The following is a 22,409-nucleotide window of genomic DNA, read 5'->3' as shown; positions in this document are numbered from 1 at the left end:
AGTAACCGCTTTATGATCGCTGATTCCCTGTTCTGCATTAACTGTTTCAAATAGTTCGGGTCTGTTTGTCACCAGAAGGTCTAATATGTTCTCGCCACGAGTCGGTTTTCTGTTTAACTGCTCAAGGTAGTTTTCAGATAAAGCACTTTAAAAAATTTCACTTGATTCTTTGTCCCTGCCACCCGTTATGAACGTTTGAGTCTCCCAGTCTATATCCGGCAAATTAAAATCTCCACCCAGAACTATAACATGGTGGGAAAATCTACTCGAAATATTTTCCATATTATTCTTCAGGTGCTCAGCCACAACAGCTGCTGAGCCAGGGGGCCTATAGAGACATCCAGTTACCATGTCTGAGCCTGCTTTAACCGTGACCTTCACCCAAATTATTTCACATTTCGGATCTCCGTCAATTTCCTTCGATGCTATTGCACTTCTTATCGCTATAAATACGCCTCCCCCTTCACTGTCCAGCCTGTCTCTGCGGTGTGCATTCCAATCTGAGTTTAGGATTTCATTGCTGTTTACGTCTGGTTTCAGCCAACTTTCTGTCCCTAGTACTATATGGGCGTTGTGACCGTTTATTAATGAGAGCAGTTCTGGGACCTTTCTATAGACGCTCCTGCAGTTTACTATTAGCACATTAATATTGTTATTCCCTGTTGCATTTTGCCTACTCCTACCTTGCCGCGTCTCAGGAGGCGTCTTGTCGGGCCTAGGGAGGGAATTCTCTAACCTAAAAAACTCCCATTTGCACTCCACACGTACTCCGCTACCCTCGTAGCCGCTTCCGGCGTGTAGTGCACGCCTGACCTATTCAGGGGGACCCTACATTTCTCCACCCGATAGCGGACGTCGAGAAATTTGCACCCCAGCTCTCCGCAGAATCGTCTGAGCGTCTGGTTTAAGCCCACCACTCGGCTCCAAACCAGAGGACCGCGATCGGTTCTGGAAACGATACTACAAATAGTTAGCTGTGATTCCACCCCGCGAGCGAGGCTTTCCGCCTTCAACAATTCCGCCAACCGCTTGTACGAACTGAGCTTGACCTCTGAACCCAGACTGCAGGAGCCATTGGTGCCGACATGAGCAACAATTTGCAGTCGGGTGCACCCAGTGCTCTCTGTCGCCGCCGGTAGGGCCTCCTCCACATCTCGGATGAGACCCCCCGGCAAGCAGACAGAGTGAACACTGGCCTCCTTCCCCGACCTTTCCGTTATTTCCCTAAGGGGCTCCATCACCCGCCTAACGTTGGAGCTCCCAATAACTAATAAACCTCTCTCCCCGTGTGCCTACTCGGACCTTGCCGAAGGAGCGGCCACATGTCCACTCACAGGCAGAGCGGGCGATGCCACACGGACAGCCTCAACGTTGACCCTCCGCCTCGTGCGCCGCTGAACCCGCCACTCCCCGTGGGGAGAGGGTGGCCCAACCGCGCCCGGTACCCGCGAAGATGTCTCGACAGCAGGGACAGTGGGTGAAGCATGTAACACCTGGGGTGTACCTTGCGACGCACCAGACTCCCCACTGCCGCTACACTCCGAGGCAGCAGCCTGAAGACGGCTGACCGCGACCATCAACACGCTCAGCTGTTCGCGAAGAGTGGCCAGCTCCTCCTGCGTCCGTACACAGCAGTCACACATCCTATCCATCCTAAGGAATCAATTTACTGAAGAGACTTAATCAACTTTTAACTAGACTGCTAATTCACTAAAGGCGGCTGATTATTGACTAAACTGTGATTGCAAGCCACTTCTTGTAGAAAACAATGAAAATAGCACTACCTGTCTCTGGACTGTATTGAAAACAAACACTAGCACTACTGGCACTATGTCTGACTAAAGTGTCTCTCTCTGACTGTATTCAAAACAAACACAAAATCTATGGAGCACTATTAAAAGCACTCGCCAATTAAAGCTTCCTAAAAGCAAAAACACACGGAAGAAGAAGCGACAAGTAGGAAAAATACAGTTAATACTTAAATTCAGGTAGTTCGCTGCACAGCAGACGTGAAGCAGACGGCGGTTAGGACGACACTACCTCGCGCCAGCCTCCAAGAAGCGCAGTTCCTATCCATTTCTAAATGCTTAAGAGGCAAAATGAAAACTAGCTTTTCCTTCTGTTAGATGTCGCTATAGGCGATATTGCTAACCAGCATAACAGAATGAAAGCACAGGCTGCCATATGAAATACTTCACAAGAACTATTTCTTTCAGTCATTCCTTATTCAGTAGATGGGTGTCTGTTGTTCGTTAGGGTAGACGGTCACAAAATATCTTTCGACACGATTTCTATGGGAAGTATGTTCAAGCTCACTGTTCAGGAATGCTCTGAAGTACTTGTCTACACTGATATCCTTAGTTGCGGCTAGATTATTTCACCAAGATGACATAAAGACAATTCACTTGACAATTCCATCCTTTACCAACTTAGAGTCGAACCCATAAAATATTATATTAATCTAATTTAGTATGTAGTGCCATTAAGAAAAGTTACATTTACCCACTGGAAAAGTTATGCCCACTCGACGATTCTTCACTAGTCTTGTTTCAATATAACTTTCAGTGAGAAGTCTACGAGAATTGGTATTAATAAAAATAATACATGGAGGCACACATGTTTTCATAGCTTGCCACGCTCTTTGAATACAGTCTATTAAGTTGGACACATATAAATTGTGGTATCGATAGTTCCGATGCCACGGCATAGGTAAAAGTTCTTAGGTTGGCACTACTACTACGACACCGACGACAGCGGCCTCTAGCCGGCGCTGTGCAGCTCTGCGAACGTCGCAGATTCTACCCATTTGATTCAGAGTAGACGACCAAGCAACATTGTTTCTATTCCATAGTGGGGGAGCCACTACAGATTTTGCCTGTGTAACTTTTGTGAACTTTCATACATCCGGCTTCGCACCTACGTGTTCCTCAGTGCAAAGTTATGTATTCATATTCTTCCTATAGTAAATAGGACTTAAATTTACACGCAGAGCCGAAGTACTTCACCTTCACCTGCTCCTACTCACTTCCTACATTCGGCCTACCCTTCAGTTTTCAGGAGCAGATCCACGCGGGATACAAAATAAGTGATAAATAAAAATTGTTGTAGAACGTCAACAAAGCAGTTATATCTGGTAACTGTTAATAACTTCCGTCTTGAAATCACAGAAAATTAAATTAATATTGCTAAGTTAATGATTTTTGATGTTAGATCAATAATTTAACACGCATATAGTAACGATTTACGCCATGGCACAATGGTGCCAACACAACGATTAACCTGCAAAATCGCCACGTGTATAGTACAGCGATGTCTGGATCGATGATTTGGCTTCTTGCGGCATTGGCTGACCAACATCTAAGCTCTGCAACATTCCTGAAAAACTGTTGTTGTTGTTGTGGTCTTCAGTCCTGAGACTGGTTTGATGCAGGTCTCCATGCTACTCCATTCCGTGCAAGCTTTTTCAGCTCCCAGTACTTACTGCAAACTACATCCTTCTGAATATGCTTAGTGTATTCATCTCTTGGTCTCCCTCTACGATCTATTCCCTCCACGGTGCCCTCAAATGCTAAGTTTGTGATCCCTTGATGCCTCAGAAAATGTCCTATTAACCGGTCCCTTCTTTTTGCAAAGTGGCGCTACAAACTCCTCCCAAATTCTATTCAATACTTCATCATTATTTATGTCATCTACCCATCTAATCTTCAGCATTCTTCTGTAGCACCACATTTCGAAAGCTTGTATTATCTTCTTCTGCAAATTATTTATCGTCCATGTTTCACTTCCATACATGACTACACTCCATACAAATACTTTGAGAAACGACTTCCTGGCACTTGAATCTATACTCGATATTTAACAAATTTCTCTTCTTCAGTAACACTTTCCTTGCCATTGCCAGCCTACATTTTATATCTTCTCAACTTCGACCATCATCAATTATTTTGTTCCCCAAATAGCAAAACTCCTTTACTACTTTAAGTGTCTCATTTCCTAATATAATTCCTTCAGCATCACCCGACTTAATTCGACTACATTCCATTATCCTCGTTTTGCTTTTGTTGATGTTCATCTTACATCTTCGTTTCAAGACACTGTCCATTCCGATCAACTGCTCTTCCAAGTCCTTTGTTGTCTGTGACAGAATTACTATGTCATCGGTGAACCTCAAAGTTTTTATTTCTTCTCCATGGATTTTAATACCTGCTCCTAATTTTTCATTTGTTTCCTTTACTGCTTGCTCAGCATACAGATTGAATAAAATCGGGGAGAGGCTACAACCTTGTCTCACTCCCTTCCCAACCACTTCTTCCCTTTCATGCCTCTCGACTCTTATAACTGCCATCTGGTTTCTGTAGAAATTATAAATAGCCTTTCGCTCCCTGTATTTTAGCCATGCCACCTTTAGAATTTGAAAGACAGTATTCCAGTCAACATTGTATAAAGCTTTCTCTAAGTCTACAAATGCTAGAAACGTAGGTTTACCTTTCCTTAATCAATTTTCTAAGATAATTCATAAGGTCAGTATTGCCTCACGTGTTCCAACATTTCTACGGAATCGAAACTGATCTTCCATGTGGTCGGCTTCTACCAGTTTTGTCATTCGTCTGTAAAGAATTGGTGATAGAATTTTGCAGCTGTGACTTATTAAACTGATAGTTCCGTAATTGTCACATCTGTCAACAACTGCTTTCTTTAGGATTCGAATTATTATATTCTTCTTGAAGTCTGAGGCTATTTCGCCTGTCTCATACATCATGCTCGCCAGATGGCAGAATTTTGACAGGACTGGCTCTCCCAAGGCAGTCACTAGTTCAAATGGAATGTTGTCTACTCCGGGGGCCTTGTTTCGTCTCAGGTCTTTCAGTGCTCTGTCAAACTCTTCACGCAGTATCGTATCTCTCATTTCATCTTCATCTACATCCTCTTCCATTTTCATAATATTGTCGTCAAGTACATCGCCCTTGTATAGACCCTCTATATACTCCTTCCACCTTTTTGCTTTCCATTCTTTGCTTAGAACTGGGTTTCCATCTTAGCTATTGAAAAACTAAAACTATAAAAAGAATCAGATATTATTGTTTAGAAGATATGACCCAGCATTTGGGTGTATATGTTTTCTTGTGGACCATACAAGGAAATTTCATGTACTGGGACAGAAATAGCGGGCGAGATTTTCAAGTTTTTAGGCATAAATTTGTAGGATATTTATTATAACATGGGTAAAGCAGATTATACTTTCATAATCAAGGGACACATATATGTTGCAGGGTACAGCCAGTGAAGGCATACGCCATGTCTGTTAAACTCCAGTGTTGTTTCTGACCCAGGCCCGGAGGTTGCCCACATCCGCATAGACGGCGGCGGCGCTCATGCAGTCGGACCGGCTCCAGGACACGATGCCGATCTGGGTGTCCCCGTAGACCAGCGGGCTGCCCGAGTCGCCGTGGCAGGCGGCCATGGTGGGGTCCCCGGCGCACACCATGCGCGGCGTCACCGGCGCCACGTCGGCCAGCATGTCCCGGCAGGTGTCGCGGTCCACGACGTGCATGTCCGCCCGCTGCAGGTAGACGGGGTCGTAGTCGATGCCGGTGTCGCCCCAGCCCGAGACGGTCACCGGGAGGCCCGCCGGGGCGTCGTACCCGTCGGCGGCGAGGTTGACCACTTGTATGTTGGCGCCCAGCGGGAACGGTTCAGAAGCCTGCGAGCAACGAAAGAAGACCAAATTACGTATACTGCGAGTGTGGAAACGTATTTGTGGTTGGTTGGTTGTTTTGGGTGGAAGAGACCAAACTAAGAGGTCATCGCTCTCATCGGATTAGGGAAGGGCGGGGAAGGAATTCGGCCGTGCCCTTCCAAAGGAACCGTCCCGGCATTTGCCTGAAGCGATTTAGGGAAATCACGGAAAACCTGAATGAGGATGGCCGGAGACGGGATTGAACCGTTGTCCTCCCGAGTGCTAACCACTACGCCACCTCGCTTGGTAGTGTCTTCAAAAGAGGATATAAGATGAACACCAACAAAAGCAAAACGAGGGTAATGGAATGTAGTCGAATTAAGTCGGACGATGCTGAGGGAATTAGATTAGGAAATGAGACACTTAAAGTAGTAAAGGAGTTTTGCTATTTGGGGAGCAAAATAACCGATTATGGTCGGAGTAGAGAGGATATAAAATGTAGACTGGCAATGGCAAGGAAAGCGTTTCTGAAGAAGAGAAATTTGTTAACATCGAGTATAGACTTTAGTGTCAGGAAGTCGTTTCTGAAAGTATTTGTATGGAGTGTAGCCATGTATGGAAGTTAAACATGGACGATAACTAGTTTGGACAAGAAGAGAATAGAAGCTTTCGAAATGTGGTTCTACAGAAGAATGCTGAAGATTAGATGGGCAGATCACATAACTAATGAGGAGGTATTGAAAAGGATTGGGGAGAAGAGAAATTTTTGGCACAACTTGACTAGAAGAAGGGATCGGTTGGTAGGACATGTTCTGAGTATTGGAGGGCAGCGTGGAGGGTAAAAAGAGGGTAAAAAGGGAGACGAAGAGATGAATACACTAAGCAGATTCAGAAAGATGTAGGTTGCAGTAGTTACTGGGAGATGAACAAGCATGGAGAGCTGCATAAAACCAGTCTGAGGACTGAAGACCACAACAATAAGAAGCCACCCAACGGTGTGTGGCGGAGGGCACTTTACGTGCCACTGTCATTACCTGCCTTTCCTGTACCAGTCGCGTACAGTTCGCGGGAAGAACAACTGAAAGAAAGCTTCCGTGCGCGCTCGTATCTCTCTAACTTTACATTCGTTATCTCCTTGGGAGGTATAAGTAGGGGGAAGCAATATATTCGATACCTCATCCAGAAACGCACCTTCTCGAAACCTGGACAGAGCGCCTCTATTGCAGAGTCTGCCACTTGAGTTTGCTACACAGCTCCGTAACGTTATCACGTTTACCAAATAACCCTGTGACGGAACGCGCCGCTCTTCTTTGGATCTTCTCTATCTCCTCCGTCAACCCGATCTCGTACGGATCCCACACTGATGAGCAGTACTCAAGTATAGGTCGAACGAGTGTTTTGTAAGCCACCTCCTTTGTTGATAGACTACATTTTCTAAGGAGTCTCCCAATGAATCTCAACCTGGTACCCGCCTTACCAACAATTAATTTTATATGATCATTCCACTTCAAATCTTTCCTTGCGCATACTCCCAGATATTTTACAGAAGTAACTGCTGCCAGTGTTTGTTCCGCTATCATATAATCATATAATAAAGGATTCTTCTTTCTATGTGTTCGCAATACATTACATTTGTCTATGTTAAAACTCAGTTGCCACTCCCTGCACCAAGTGCCTATCCGCTGCTGATCTTCCTGCATTTCACTACAATTTTCTAATGCTGCAACTTCTCTGTATACTACATGATCATCCGTGAAAAGCCGCATGGAACTTCCGACACTATCTACTAGGTCGTTTATATATATATTGTGAAAAGCAATTGTCCCATAACACTCCCCTGTGGCACGCCAGAGGTTACTTTAACGCCTGTATACGTCTCTCCATTGAGAACAACATACTGTGTTCTGTTTTCTAAAAACTCTTCATTCCAGCCACACATCTGGTCTGATATTCCGTAGGCTCTTACTTTATCAGGCGACAGTGCGGAACTGTATCGAACGCCTTCCGGAAGTCAAGGAAAATAGCATCTACATGTGAGCCTGTAGCTAATATTTTCTGGGTCTCATGAACAAATAAGGTGCAACATTATGTAGGTGAACAAATAGAGTGTAAAATTAATCGAGCAGCAGAATATATTGTTGAAAATGTTTTGTAAAATGGTAATAAGTTTTTCTTAGCAAATACAATATGACAAACAGATAATTGCAGCATCCAAGAAGAAATCTTGGGAAGACTTTGGAAACAGGTTGGAGACTTGGGGTCAAGCTGCTGGAAAACCATTCTGGAGTGTAATTAGCAGTCTTCGAAAGGGAGGTAAGAAGGAAATGGCAAGTATTTTGAACAGGTCAGGAAAACTGCTGGTGAATCCTGTTGATGCCTTGGGCAGATGGAGGGAATATTTTGAAGAGTTGCTCAATGTAGGTGAAAATACGATCAGTAATGTTTCAGATTTCGATGTACAATGGTACAGGAATGATGATGGAAATAGGATCGCATTGGAGGAAGTGGAGAAAATGGTCAATAGATTGCAGTGCAATAAAGCAGCCGGGGTGGATGAAATTAAGCCGGAACTCATCAAATACAGTGGAATGTCAGGTCTTAAACGGCTGCACAGGATAATTGAAATGGCATGGGAATCGGGGCATGTTCTATCAGCCTGGACGAAAGCAGTAATCACACCAATCTTTAAACATGGAAACAGAAAAGATTTTAACAACTACAGAGGTATTTCTCTGATCAGCGTTGTGAATAAAATCTTCTCAGGTATTGTTGAAAGGAAAAGTGCAAGTATTAGTTGAGGACAAATTGGATGAAAATCAGTGTGGGTATAGGCCTCTTGGAGGTTGTCAAGACCAGATCTTTAGCTTACGGGAAATAATGGAGAAGTGTTACGAGTGGAACAGGGAATTGTATCTATGCTTTATAGATCTAGAAAAGGCATATGACCGGTCTCCTAGAAGGAAGTTATTGTCTGTTCTACGAGATTATGGAATATGAGGCAAACTTTTGCAAGCAATTAAAGGTCTTTACATAGATAATCAGGCAGCAGTTAGAGTTGACGGTAAATTGAGTTCATGCTTCAGAGCAGTTTCAGGGGTGGAAATGTAGGGACTATGGTATGAAGATTAGCATCTCCTAAACGAAACTAATGTCAGTGGGAAAGAGGTATAAACGGATTGGGGGGGACTGATGACCTTAGCTGTTTAGTCCTCCTTAAACATCACAACAACCAACCAACCAAACGGATTGAGTGCCAAATAGGAGGAACAAAGTTAGAACAGGTTGACGGTTTCAAGTACTTAGGATGCATATTCTTACAGGATGGCAGCACAGTGAAAGAACTGGAAGCGAGGTGTAGCAAAGCTAATGCAGTGAGCGCTCAGATACGATCTAGTCTCTTCTGTGCACAGTTCAGTCTTTCGACCAACTATGTTGTATGGGAGCGAAGGCTGGGTGGATTCAGGTTACCTTATCAATAACGTTGAGTTTACAGATATGAAAGTAGCTAGGATGATTGCAGGTACTAGTAGATGGGAACAATGGCAGGAGCGTGTCCACAATGAGGAAATCAAAGAAAAACTGGGAATGAACTCTATAGATGTAGCAGTCAGGGCGAACAGGCTTAAATGGTGGGGTCATCTTACACGCATGGGAGAAGCAAGGTTACCCAAGAGACTCATGGGTTCAGCAGGAGAGGGTAGGAGGAGTCGGGGCAGACCAAGGAGAAGGTACCTGGATTCGGTTAAGAATGATTTTGAAGTAATAGGCTTAACATCAGAAGAGGCACCAATGTCAGCACTGAATAGGGGATCGTGGAGGAATTTTATATGGGGGACTATGCTCCAGACTGAACGCTGAAAGGCATAATCAGTCTTAAATGATGATGATGATTGTACAACATGCCAAGAATTAACCTATTTCACCCTGAATTTTCACTTATGAATTTTACAAATAAGGTATATGTTTGTTTACAGGTAACAAAGAAAAATACAACAAAAACACAGTTACTAATTTTGATAACAGAGGGTGTAACATACATGTTACGCTACTCAGAAGGTATCTCAAGACATGAACTTTATTGAGCATTTCTGCGATACCTTGCAACGTGCTGTTCAGAAGAGATCTCCACCCCGTCGTACTCATACGGATTTATGGACATCCTTGCTGGATTCATGGTGTCAGTTCTATCCAGCACTACTTGAGACGTTAGTCGAGTCCATTCCACGTCGTGTTGCGGCACTTCTTCGGGCTTGTGGGGGACATACACGTTGTCAGGTAAGTGCACCAGTTTCTTTGGCTATTCAGTGTATTTTAAGTGAAATACGTGACCCAATAAAGTAATGCAATGTATGTCATTTTGTAAGTAGGGTGTTTATGTGTTTGTATGTTGGTAGCGCTATGTAGCGCTCTGTATTAAATCTCTGACTGCGCTGTGCGCACTCTCTAAGAGACTCTCTGTGGTTGGTCGGACCTGCAGTTGGAGGTGAACAGCCAGCAGTGATGGAAGTTGGCAGAGAGTAGTCAGCAGTGATGGAGGTTAGAGGTTAATAATTCGCAGTGTTGCAGTATTAGCGCGAGCGGACGATCTAGACGTGTCCGACTTCGTGATTGAATATTATTCATGATTATATAATTTTAGAACCTGGATGTCACGGACGATTATGTATTTTTTTAATGGTCGTCACGTTATTAAGGTAAATAAAATGTTTTTTGCTTTGCAACAAAATCTTTCCTCTGTTAACCATATGCCTATTAGTAGTTAGAGCCTTCAGTAGCTAGAATCTTTTATTTAGCTGACTGTATTGGCTCTTGCCATATTGCAGTAGTTCGTGTAACGAAGATTTTTGTGAGCTAAGTGACTAATCGAATGTATAGGTTATTATCAGGATTTCTTCTTATTCAGGGCCATTCTTCTGAGTTCATTTGAAAGCAGTCAGATCGTGTTAGCGTTAAATATTGTGGGTAATTAATGTATAGGAAAAGTTTGAGTTCTGTTAGTCAGGGCCAATTCTGTAGGTCAGTGTTGAAACGATAAAGACACCCAAAGAGACTGTTTAGTCAAAGTGATTCAGCAGTTTAAGAATACTGAGTAAGCGCTCAGCAGCTTAAGTAAAATTTAAATAAAGAAGTTTCAATTATATTATGTTTAGGTAACAGCACTCACTTTCTGTGATACGGTACATAATCGAAATCTTACAGAGACTAAAAGTGAAAAGAAAACTTTTTTCTTGACATATCTGTTAAGTGCCGGAGTTTCCACGTTTTATCAGTTATGACATGAATGACTGAATCTCGTAAATGTTTTAGATCTGTCTCTCCTTGTCATGTTGTGCAACATTTGATTTCTCATATCCCATCCTTAATCCCGGTGATATCTTCTACTAGTTAGAGGGTTGTATCCCCAAATAATTAGAATTCCTAGAAATTCTTTTATCTCTTCATGTATTAGTTTGAGATCTGGGCAGTTCTTGAGCGAAGCGTATTTTGTTGATACAGTAATGAGAATTTTAATTATTTCATCACTCCAAAGCATTGAACTGCAGACAAGTTTCTGTATTTACTATGACCATTCTCAGCAGATACAGCTTTATCACTTTGCCGACCCTTTCTTCTCCAATCTCTGATCTGTAGCTTTTCAGTTTCATCTGAATTGACATTTTCTTGTTTGTCCTAGTGCGAGCATTCCTTCTCATGTTCACCACCTAACTTGTTTTTATAGTGCGCTTCTGCACTAACATGTCGTTGCATTAGTCCAAGACTGTCTACTTTTCCACCCCCCCCCCCCATCTTTTTCACTAGAACTTTAATCCAAGCACATATCAGCTTCAGGTGGCTCAAAATATGTTTCTGTTGCATTTTATTTCTCCTCCTCAAAAAACAGCCTGGATGTCGTGCACAGACAGTTAAAGAACTTCGATTCCATAAGGAACTGTTGTGTACAGTGACCATAGACTATGAGGAAGGAGAGGCACACAGCAATCAGTCGCAATCCCATTAGTCTTTCTTACTCTTGTATATCTAGTTTTCTGCTATAAATTACCATCTTCAGTGCATTTGTGTAACATCCAACATCGCGATAGTACTTGTCACCATACGATCTTACTGGTTTATAGGCAGACGGAATTTCCTTGTGTCCATAACCAGTAAGATCGTAATAAATAACTGCAACAGCTGCTATGAACAGATTTATCGATCTCCTGTTGTTCACGATTAGTTTCGTGACTAAAACGTCATATTCTCGGTGCCAAACAATTGACATAAAGAAGACGCAAATAATCTTTTGTTAACTTACACAGTATACGACACAATTTTTAATTACATTATAAATAACAAAACACCACGGACTTTTTAGACATTGAAATCCTCTGTCAATGAAACATAAGTGCCTTCTACCCTCATGCAGATAAAAACACAAGCATCAAAACCTCGACATTTGACAATATGCGAGATATAACCCTTACAGAAGAATCCCACTGATACAGATTGATACCCAAAAGAAACTGAAAACACATTCTGAGAATCTCCAAAAACAAACAGGGCTTACACAAGCAGCGGTGAGAGGACGTACGCGGAGACAATTCTGGAGTAATACACGGAAGTACCGCATGCGTGAAAAGATAGGCTCGGCTGCTCCAAGTCGTAGCCTCGATAGTCACAAGACGCAGCACAATTCCAATTTAATCTAAATTAACATTGAAATTAAGACACCTGCCAGGAAGGAAGGTAGGGACATCTGTATAATGAAACATTGGTACAGAGAATATTTAACAAAAAGCCTGTAAATTTCCCTAACGCTAAAGGTATGCTGTGTAGGCAGACTAATATTTACAGTGATTTGCCTGTAGGAGAAGCGACAAATTGTAGGGGAACATATACATATTATCGATCAGACATATTAGTAGAACAGGTTTTCTTCCAACAAAATGAAAATAAAAATAATACAACAGGACTGTCTCGAGCGAAAGTGTTCATGAAAGACAGAATTATAGTAAGATGTATGGGAACTATATACTGTCTGAAATGGAGCTGTCATATATTATAAAAGACCAGAGCGTATAAAAATAATAGAAGTTGCAAAACTTAAAAAATCACTAACAACGTGAAATGAGGCAGCTAGCTGGTAGCGTTAAGGTGCTGGGAGGTATGACGTGACATTTGCACTATAAAAGACGTTTATTTGAGAATATATCTTAAAATTAATTTCCATAAACATTCAAATATTCCACTTTGCTGTTTATCAAGAGACGTTTGCTTATGGCAGCAGCATGAATGACTCCTACAGCTCAAAGAAATTTAAAAAGAAATTGAGACTGATAGTGCTAGTTAGTGAGGAATAATATTTTAGCACAAAAGAGTTCGCTATTAAAACAATATTTAAGCAAATAAGCAATAATCTTAAAAAGATTGAGATCTCAATAATATCATTACAAAAGATATTCAAGATGATTTAAGAATCGGACCATATCAACCAGAAAGTCCTCATAACCAAAGATTATAAAAATAAATGGAGACAGTAGAACTTACAAGTTGTACAATTAAGAAAATGGGATCCCTGCTACCGCGCGAGCAACAGATAAAAATGTTTTCTTTCAGTTTAAACGGTATTTAAACAAATTAACAACAGGTTAAGAAAGGGTACCAGTGACGGAGAGCCTGAAAGACTCAAATGGCTCTTGCTTAATTAAACAACTTCACCTTGCTCAGCACAAGTAAATAAGGCCAATAAATACCAGTTTAGCGGGCTTAATGAAAGGAATCATTACGAAACTTGAGCTCTCCCATGCACTATACATATGTGGTACACACGTGTTAAACACATACACACCAAAATCCAAGTGCTGCATTTACACATAGGCAAAAGAACCCAATAAGGCCTCTACTGGCACACCCCCGTTGTAAGTGTGTTTGCTTAACCAGTGAGCTAAAGCACGTCACATGATCGAGCAAGATGCTCACCAAACAAACTGATATGCGACCGCTGTTCCAGTGAGTCTGTACACACACAGACCAAGCAGCAAAGCTGAACCAAGACCGAGTTGGATCTCGAACGTTGTGTTTGTCAGACTGCGAGCTTAGCAGTGAAAGATACCCTTACAAGACAGCGCAATGTCAAGAAATGCTCGTCGGTTCACAGGCCCACGGAACGACTACATGTGACTGGATAGCAACATCGGTCGCCAGCTTGTGAGACGCCATGAAGGTAGTTGCTTAGCAACTGCCAAACATGTGACCCTATGCTATCGATGAGAATCGCTAGTGCACACGGCTCACAACGAATAAGCAAATACAAAAGGAAGAAAGATTATAAACTAAAAAAAAAGTAGCCGGCTGGAGTGGCCGTGCGGTTCTAGGCGCTACAGTCTGGAGCCGAGCGACCGCTACGGTCGCAGGTTCGTATTCTGCCTCGGACATGGATGTGTGTCATGTCCTTAGGTTAGTTAGGTTAAAGTAGTTCGAAGTTAAAGGGGACTGATGACCTCAGATGTTAAGCCCATACTGTTCAGAGCCAATTGAACCATCGCATATGTTGCATAGATGCTATGAAAATAAGATGAGATAAATTATACTGCATGCAGACTGTCACTATTTCATTTCTGAATATACCTACACGGCAGAGGAACCTCTAGAGTCAAACACTCTCTAGTAACCTACAAGTAATTTCATCAATATGGACCTGCTTGACTTTATTCCAGACTCTCATAACAGGTTAGACCTTCTAGTATGCATCCAAGGTTCGATTAAATTATCGTGAAATGTGCAGAACACAGATTTCCTCAGTTTCATCCTCTCTGATGCTTTTTCCAGATGATGTTTTTCGCTACACTAAAAATCAGATACACAACGCTTGCATGCCATTTTACGATGTGGCGCGTAATTTCTCGTTGTGGTCATTTCACAAGGTGTACGCGGGAGGAAGTAACATGTTCTCCAGAATTTATTTCAACAGTAAAAATCTCCCTGCCGCACAACTCATCTCTTGTAATTTCTACCGCATCAATTCACTTGATATCTTCCGCCGACAGAACGATCTCTTGAAAAACGAATCACTCTTCATTAGATGTTCTCTGCACCTTCTGTTAGTCTGACTTGGTGAGGGCATCAGGCTGACGGACAACTCTTAAAAATTGGTCGAAAAAGTGTTTGTAAGCCACCTTCTTTGTGGATGGATTACACTTCCTGAAGACTTCTCCACTGAACCTCAACATGCCGTCTGGTTTTCCTACTGTTTGCTTTATGCACTCACTCCACTATGGCTTGCTCTTGATAGTTACTTCCGGGTAGTTTATGATCGCTTCTGTTTATAATGATTTCTCATCTCTTCGCCTATTTACATTGAGAGCCAAAGAAATTAGGACACCTCTCTAATACCTTGTAGGGCCCCCTTGAGCACGCAGAAGTACCGCAACACAATGTGGTATGGACTCGACTAATGTCTGAAGTATACTGGAACGAAATGACACCATGAATCATCGAGAGCTGCACCTAAATCCATAAGAGCACGATGGGGTGGAGCACAGCACGTTGCATCCAAGATATGCTCAATAAGTTGATGGCTGGGGAGTTTGGTGGCCAGTGGAAGTGTTAGAAAAGTGTTCCTGGAGCCACTCTTTAGCCATTCTGACCGTGTGGGGTGTCGCATTGTCCTACTGGAATTGCCCAAGTCCATCCGAATGCACAATGGACGTGAATGGATACAAGTGACCAGACAGGATGCTTACGTACGTGTTATCTGTCTGAGTCGTATCTACAAGTATCAGGGGTCCCCTATCATTCCTTCTCCACACGCCCCACGCCATTAAACAGCCTCCACCAGCTTGAACAGTCCCCTGCTGACATGCAGTGTCCATGGATTCATGAGGTTGTCTCCATACCGCATAAGTCCATCTGCTCCATATAATTTGAAACGAGACTCGTCCGAGCAGGCAACATGTTTCCAGTCATCATCAGTCCAATGTCGGTGTTGACGGGCCCAGGCGAGGTATAACTCTCTGTGTCGTTCAGTCGTCAAAGGTACACGAGTGCGCTTTCAGCTCCTAAAGCCCATACCGATTATGTTTCATTGAATAGTTCGCACACTGACACTTGTTGATGGTCCAGCATTCAAATCTGCAGCAATTTGCGGAAGTGTTGCACTTCTGTCATGTTGAATGATTCTCTTCTTTTGTCGTTGGTCCCGTTCTTGCAGAATCTTTTTCCGGCCGCAGCGATGTCGGAGATTTGATGTTTACCCGGATTCCTAATATTCACAGTACACTCGTGAAATGGTCGTACGGGAAAATCCTCACTTCATCGCTTTGTCGGAGATTCTGTGTCCCATCGCTCGTGTGCCGTCTGTAACACCACGTTCAAACTTACTTAAGTCATGATAACATGCCATTGTAGCAGCAGTAACCGAAATAACAACTGCGTCTGGCACTTGTCTTATGTATGTATACTCAGTGTGTTACATTTAAATACATCCAGTCCCTATATGATTTATCGACTAGTGTTTTGTAAACCATTTCTTTCATGGACGAATCACATATCCATAACATTTCTCTCAGCCGGCATTTTCTTTTCCGCATCTCGTGGTCGTGCGGTAGCGTTCTCGCTTCCCACGCCCGGGTTCGATTCCCGGCGGGGTCAGGAATTTTCTCTGCCTCGTGATGGCTGGGTGTTGTGTGCTGTCCTTAGGTTAGTTAGGTTTAAGTAGTTCTAAGTTCTAGGGGACTGATGACCATAGATGTTAACTCCCATAGTTCTCAGAGCCATTTGCTTTTATTTTATGCAGTTGTTGCACTTTTGGTAGCTCCGAATTTCCTCCTTAGATTTGTATACGATACAAAGTGATCCAAACGTGTTACGCATTTAAAAAATGGTCAATTAAGAATGAGCAAAAAATGAAAAACAATCCTGTTGGCAGAACATCCGCAACTGAGCATTATAGCAGAGATTGAAAATACCGCTTCAGTTGTAAATTACTTTGTTTTCACGCGACCAGTTTCGGACTGTTATAAGCCCATCGTCAGGTGTCGTAGCTGTGCTGTGGTCCCCGAGAGCTGCGTGCACCTCGCGTGGTGTGCTGCCTATGAGCGCAGAACTAAAGCCTCATGTTTGAAATTATCTTTTTTTTGCGATCTAGTTACAATGAGGAGCTCTTTTTTTAATTGTTATTACTAATTTGTTCGAGGAAGAATTCGAACAACGTGCCTTGTAGTAGGCAACATTGAAACCTGCGTGCTTCTTCACGGCACTTTCGTTGTCCGGCGTCATGAAAATGAGACTTTAGAATGTGGTTACGTATCTGAATTCAGTCCACCGGTATGTGTACAACGGAGCAAGCAGACAATCCTTGTAGACATAGTCTAGTAACCATGGTTTCCCCAACACGATGTATGCATAAGTGCAGTCGTGCTAATGTTACAACACTGTTTATGTCTGAGATTGCGATTATTTCGAAACACGGTAAGTGAGCTGTTAATTACAAAACGATAAACCGCTCTCGTTTCATTTTATCATCATTCCGGATACTGAAGAGCCAGTGAACTGCCTCTTGACAACAGGTATATTTGTCAAGGCTAGCCAATACTATGGCCTCCCAGATCATTTTTTGTGGGATATTTAAAAGCTTTGGTGTATTCGAACCATGTTGATAATACCGATAGATTCCGAAAATATGAATTCGATGACTGTAAATGCATTTCGAACGTGAGCGAGATTTTTTTAACATGTAGGGGCATCAATGAGGAGATGTGTTGGTGCTTTCCCTCACATGAACGGTAGCCATATGGAGCAGCTGCTGTAGCGCGCTTGTCCTCTATTGCCTATCTGCAGTGTGGATCCCGTGGAGGTGTTCACGTACTCAGTAATAATACGAAGTCTCAGGGAAATCACTCGTTTCTGGGCTATGATAATTAGTACTACTTGCTTGTTTCATTGTTCTATACTTGCCCTTATCGTTTGCTTGCATTACTCAAACATAAAAACATGCTGCAGTAAGTGAAACAGATGTGGACACGAACTGAAGAAATGTTACCTCAGCCTGAGTGGGCTTACGAATCACACATAGACAGAAATTAAATTAATGTTGTTGGTTAGAATCTTAATATGTTTAACTATTCCGGTTCAGTAATTCATACATCATATATATATATATATATATATATATATATATATATATATATATATATATATGTGTGTGTGTGTGTGTGTGTGTGTGCGCCACACATCCTCCTAAACCACTGGACTGATTTGTACACACATTCCTGTCAGGCAGAGTTGCCTGGAATCTGTACTAACCTCGCTAGATATCACCATATTTTTTATAGGAATAAAAAACACCTTCACCATGACGTTCAGCCTATCTTTGCCATATACATTCCAACGGAATGCAGAATTTCATTGCTATTGGAGCCACCTTTCTGTCCGTAATATTATGTAGGAATTATTTTCGTTTATTAGCGAGACTAGTTCCAACACTTTTATGTAGATGTTCCCACTGTTAATTAATACTGTGTTAACCTTTTCTTTCTCCCATACTTATGACTAGTGTCACACTTTCTGGACCCAGAAAGCATCTTATCAGTCGCTGGAGGGGCTTCTGTACCCTAAAAAACCGATATGGGCGCACCACGCATCGTCCGCTACCCTGGTAGCCGATACCTGCTTTTAGTGCACGGCTGAACTATTAACGGGAACCCTACAATACTCCAGTGATACGTGTGCATGTATTACCACGTAACGTTGCGTCCAAATAAGGCTGAAATATGTACACGTTTATAATCGCCGCATATAGCTCTCATAAAGTGACAACAAACATTACCGTCTTATATGATGGCTTCATTGGTAGGACACTAGGAAAAACAGTCAAGGTACAAACGGCACTGCTTATAAAACACCATCCTAGAATACTGGTCAATTGTGTGGGATCCAAACCAAATAGGACGGTCAGACAATATTGAACATAAATAATAGCAGCCCTCTACATAGAGCGGCAACGGTCTTGCCACAGTGGATACACCGGTTCCCGTCAGATCACCGAAGTTAAGCGCTGTCGGGCGTGGCCGGCACTTGGGTGGGTGACCATCCGGGCCGCCATGTGCTGTTGCCATTTTTCGGGGCTCACTCAGCATCGTGATGGCAATTGAGGAGCTACTCGACCGAATAGTAGCGGCTCCGGTCACAGAAAACCATCGTAACGAGCGGGAGAGCGGTATGCTGATCACACGCCCCTCCTATCCGCATCCACATCTGAGAATGACACTGCGATCGGGTGGTCCCGATGGGATGACGGAGTTCTGTGCCCCATAGAGCAATTATAGCGATCGCGAAGACAAGACTAAACTAAATACAACTTCTACAGCGAAATTACTTTTCCTGTGCTGCATACGTGAATGAAGTGGGAACAAACCTTAATATGCGATATAATAAGTACCCTCCACCATACACTACACAGTGTCATGCGGAGTATGGAACGTAGGTGGGCATGTAAAAGTACTTAGTTGCTGTGTGAGGAAGCGTGTAAAACGAGGTGTAGTTCTTTAAACAATGGGTCTGCTAGCGTGAGTCTGAGACAGGCAATCACATTTCAAGCTTCGGGACTGGCAACGACGATCCCAACTCGAGGCATAAAAATCTCCCGGCGAGGTTCGTACCGAGCAACGGGTGAGCAGCGATGCAGCAGGTTAAATACGCTGGTAAGGCAAACCTACGATTCTAGAATTTATAGACTTGGAGAAAACTTTTGACAATGTTGACTGGAATACTCACTTTCAAATTCTAAAGGTGGCAGGGGTAAAATACAGGGAGCGAAAGGCTATTTACAATTTGTACAGAAACCAGATGGCAGTCATAAGAGTTGAGGGACACGACAGAGAAGCAGTGGTTGGGAAGGGAGTTAAAATGGTTCAAATGGCTCTGAGCACTATGCGACTTAACTTCTGAGGTCATCAGTCGCCTAGAACGCAGAACTAATTAAACATAACTAACCTAAGGACATCACACACATCCAATCCGAGACAGAATTCGAACCTGCGACCGTACGGCAGCCCGGTTCCAGACTGTAGCGCCTAGAACCGCACGGCCACTCCGGCCGGCCGGGAAGGGAGTGGCACAGGGTTGTAGCCTCTCCCCGATGTTATTCACTCTGTATATTGAGCAAGCAATAATGGAAACAAAAGAAAAATTCGGATTAGGTATTAAAACCCATGGCGAAGAAACAAAAACTTTGAGGTTTTGCCGATGACATTGTAATTCTGTCAGAGACAGCAAAGTACTTGGAACAGGAGTTGAACGGAATGGACAGAGTCTTGAAAGGAGGATATAAGATGAACATGAACAAAGGCAAAACGAAGAGAATGGAATGTAGTCGAATTAAGTCGGGTGATCCTGAGGGAATTATATTAGTAAACGAGACACTTAAAATAGTATAGGAGTTTTGCTATTTGGGGAGCAGAATAACTGATGATGGTCGAAGTAGAGAAGATATAAAATGTAAACTGGCAATGGCAAGGAAATCGTTTCTGAAGAAGAGAAATTTGTTAACATCGAGTATAGATTTAAGTGTCAGGAAGTCGTTTCTGAAAGTATTAGTATGGAGTGTAGCCATGTATGGAAGTGAAACATGGACGATAAATAGTTTGGACAAGAAGAGAATAGAAACTTTCGAAATGTGGTGCTACAGAAGAATGCTGAAGATTAGATGGGTAGATCACATAACTAATGAGGAGGCGTTGAATAGGATTGGGGAGAAGAGACGATTGTGGCAAAACTTGACTAGAAGAAGGGATCGGTTGGTAGGACATGTGCTGAGGCACCAAGGGATCACAAATTTAGCATTGGAGGGCAGTGTGGAGAGTAAAATCGTGCAGGGAGACGAAGAGATGAATACGCTAAGCAGATTCAGAAAGATGTAGGTTGCAGTAGTTACTCAGAGATGAAGAAGCTTGCACAGGATAGAGTAGCATGGAGAGGTGCATCAACAGTCTCAGGACTGAAGACCACAACAACAACAACAACACAGCTCTTAAAAGCTGACAACAAAGATGACCGTCTTATATGGTGGTTTCATTGGTAGGACACTAGGTAAAATAGTCAATGTACAAAGGTGACTGCTTATAAAACAAGATCCTAGAGTACTGGACAGTTATGTGGGATCCAAACCAAATAGGACGGTCAAACAATATTGAACATAAATAATACGAGAGGCACCGAAACTTGTTTGTTTCATCCACGAGAGAGCTTAACGAAAGTGCAGAAAAGCTTGAGTTGGCAGTTGTATGAAGATAGATGGGAACTATCTGTCAAAACACGAGTTACAAAGTTTCTTTTATTACTATCACGTGTGGAACGTAAGAACATGCTACAGCCTCCTACATAGGGCGATTACAGCGTTATCAAAGACAATATTAAACTTATAAACCTTGTAAAGAGACATTTACGAAGTTACTTTTCCTGTGCAGCATACATGAATGAAACGGGAAGAAGCCTAAATATGCGCCGGCCGGGGTTGCCGAGCGCTTCTAGGCGCTACAGTCTGGAACCGCGCCACCGCTACGGTCGCAGTTTCGAATCCTGCCTCGGGCATGGATGTGTGTTGTGTCTATACCTTAGTCCCATAGTGCTCGGAGCCATTTGAACCATTTGAACCTTAATATGCAATACAATAAATACCCTCCACCATAGACTACACAGTGACATGCGGAGTATGGAATGTAAGTGGGAATGTGAAAGTTAGATGCTGTGCGAGGAAGCGCGTAAAACGAGGTGCAGTTATTTAGGCAACGGGTCTGCTAGCGTGACTGATTTCACGCTTCGTGACTAGCAACGATGATCGCTACTCCAGGAATAAAAACCGCCCAGCGAGGTTCGTAGCGAGCAATGGGCAAGCAGCGATGGTACAGGTTAAATGCACTGGTAAGGTTGTGTGGGCTCGTTTCATCAACAACAGGTCCCGCCGACTAGCGGTGAGGATCGAGGGTGCGACATAGAAGCACGACTAACGTAGCCTTGCATGTCCCCTTACCTGGATGACGCCGATGTCGTAGTCGACGTCAGGGTCCTCGTCAGTGGGCATCTGGAAGTCGGCGTGCTTGATCATCTGGGCGACGTCGAGGCGGACGCCGCCGCTGGCCCGGCTGGAGGAGCCGGCGCGCATGCTCTTGTGGCGGTCGGCGTACAGCTGGCACACGTAGACGCAGTGAGCCGCCGTCAGCACCCACGTGCTGCTGATGATGGAGGCGCCGCACACGTGGTCGTCCAGGATCTGTAGCGACACCATCCAGGGGAAGTCGGCGATGTCGGCCTCCGTGCCGTTGATGATGCGGCCCTGGCCGCGTGTCCTGAGCCACGGAGCCGCCAGCGACGGCGAAACCAGCAGACACGCCGCAGCGAAGATGAGGACTGCGGGCGTCATGGTGGTGGCAGGGTGCGAGGCGCGGGAGGCGAGGCCGCTTTTATACCGCCCAGGCGCCTTCAGGGCGAAGATTACTGCGCGAACAATGGGACTTTTGGAGACATTCAGCATCAGCCGAGATCGTATCTCCAGTGCCGATAACATGCATATAGATATAATGAAGTGCCTTGTTATCATCAAACGTTCAGACGTCCGGTCGTTTATCTAGTCTGTATTGGTCAATTGTTTTCAAGTATAGAACTCACGTGACACACAATTACTGGAAAGTAGAAAGTGTGGCTTCAAGTGAGACGAAGAATCACATACTCACTTAGTTAACAGAGCACACAGTTCCCTCTG

General features: G+C 43.4%; 1 protein-coding gene and 1 pseudogene across 1 annotated transcript; one reads left to right on the top strand and one right to left on the bottom strand.

The window, feature by feature from the left end:
* Positions 1-5,192: 5,192 nt before the first annotated feature.
* LOC126285350 (trypsin 3A1-like) lies at positions 5,193-22,131 on the bottom strand. Its single transcript, XM_049984667.1, has 2 exons — positions 21,681-22,131; positions 5,193-5,701 (listed from the first exon to the last, which is right to left on the bottom strand). The coding sequence occupies exons 1-2, from the start codon at positions 22,068-22,070 to the stop codon at positions 5,303-5,305; spliced, it is 789 nt and encodes a 262-aa protein (XP_049840624.1). The 5' UTR covers positions 22,071-22,131; the 3' UTR covers positions 5,193-5,302.
* LOC126285697 (5S ribosomal RNA) lies at positions 18,650-18,767 on the top strand (annotated as a pseudogene).
* Positions 22,132-22,409: the final 278 nt, after the last annotated feature.

Source organism: Schistocerca gregaria, chromosome 8 (genome assembly GCF_023897955.1).
Source record: "Schistocerca gregaria isolate iqSchGreg1 chromosome 8, iqSchGreg1.2, whole genome shotgun sequence".
NCBI classification, from domain to species: domain Eukaryota; kingdom Metazoa; phylum Arthropoda; class Insecta; order Orthoptera; family Acrididae; genus Schistocerca; species Schistocerca gregaria.
Note: the sequence above shows the minus strand (reverse complement) of the source record. Positions and strands in the feature narration are given on the sequence as shown.

What these genes read in the sequence shown, in the direction of transcription:
- LOC126285350 (XM_049984667.1), bottom strand. Translation starts at nt 22,070, where the DNA reads ATGACGCCCGCAGTCCTCATCTTCGCTGCGGCGTGTCTGCTGGTTTCG. An exon ending in ACGACATCGGCGTCATCCAG is followed by an intron (nt 5,702 to 21,680) that starts GTAAGGGGACAT and finishes CGTTGCTCGCAG; the next exon opens with GCTTCTGAACCGTTCCCGCT.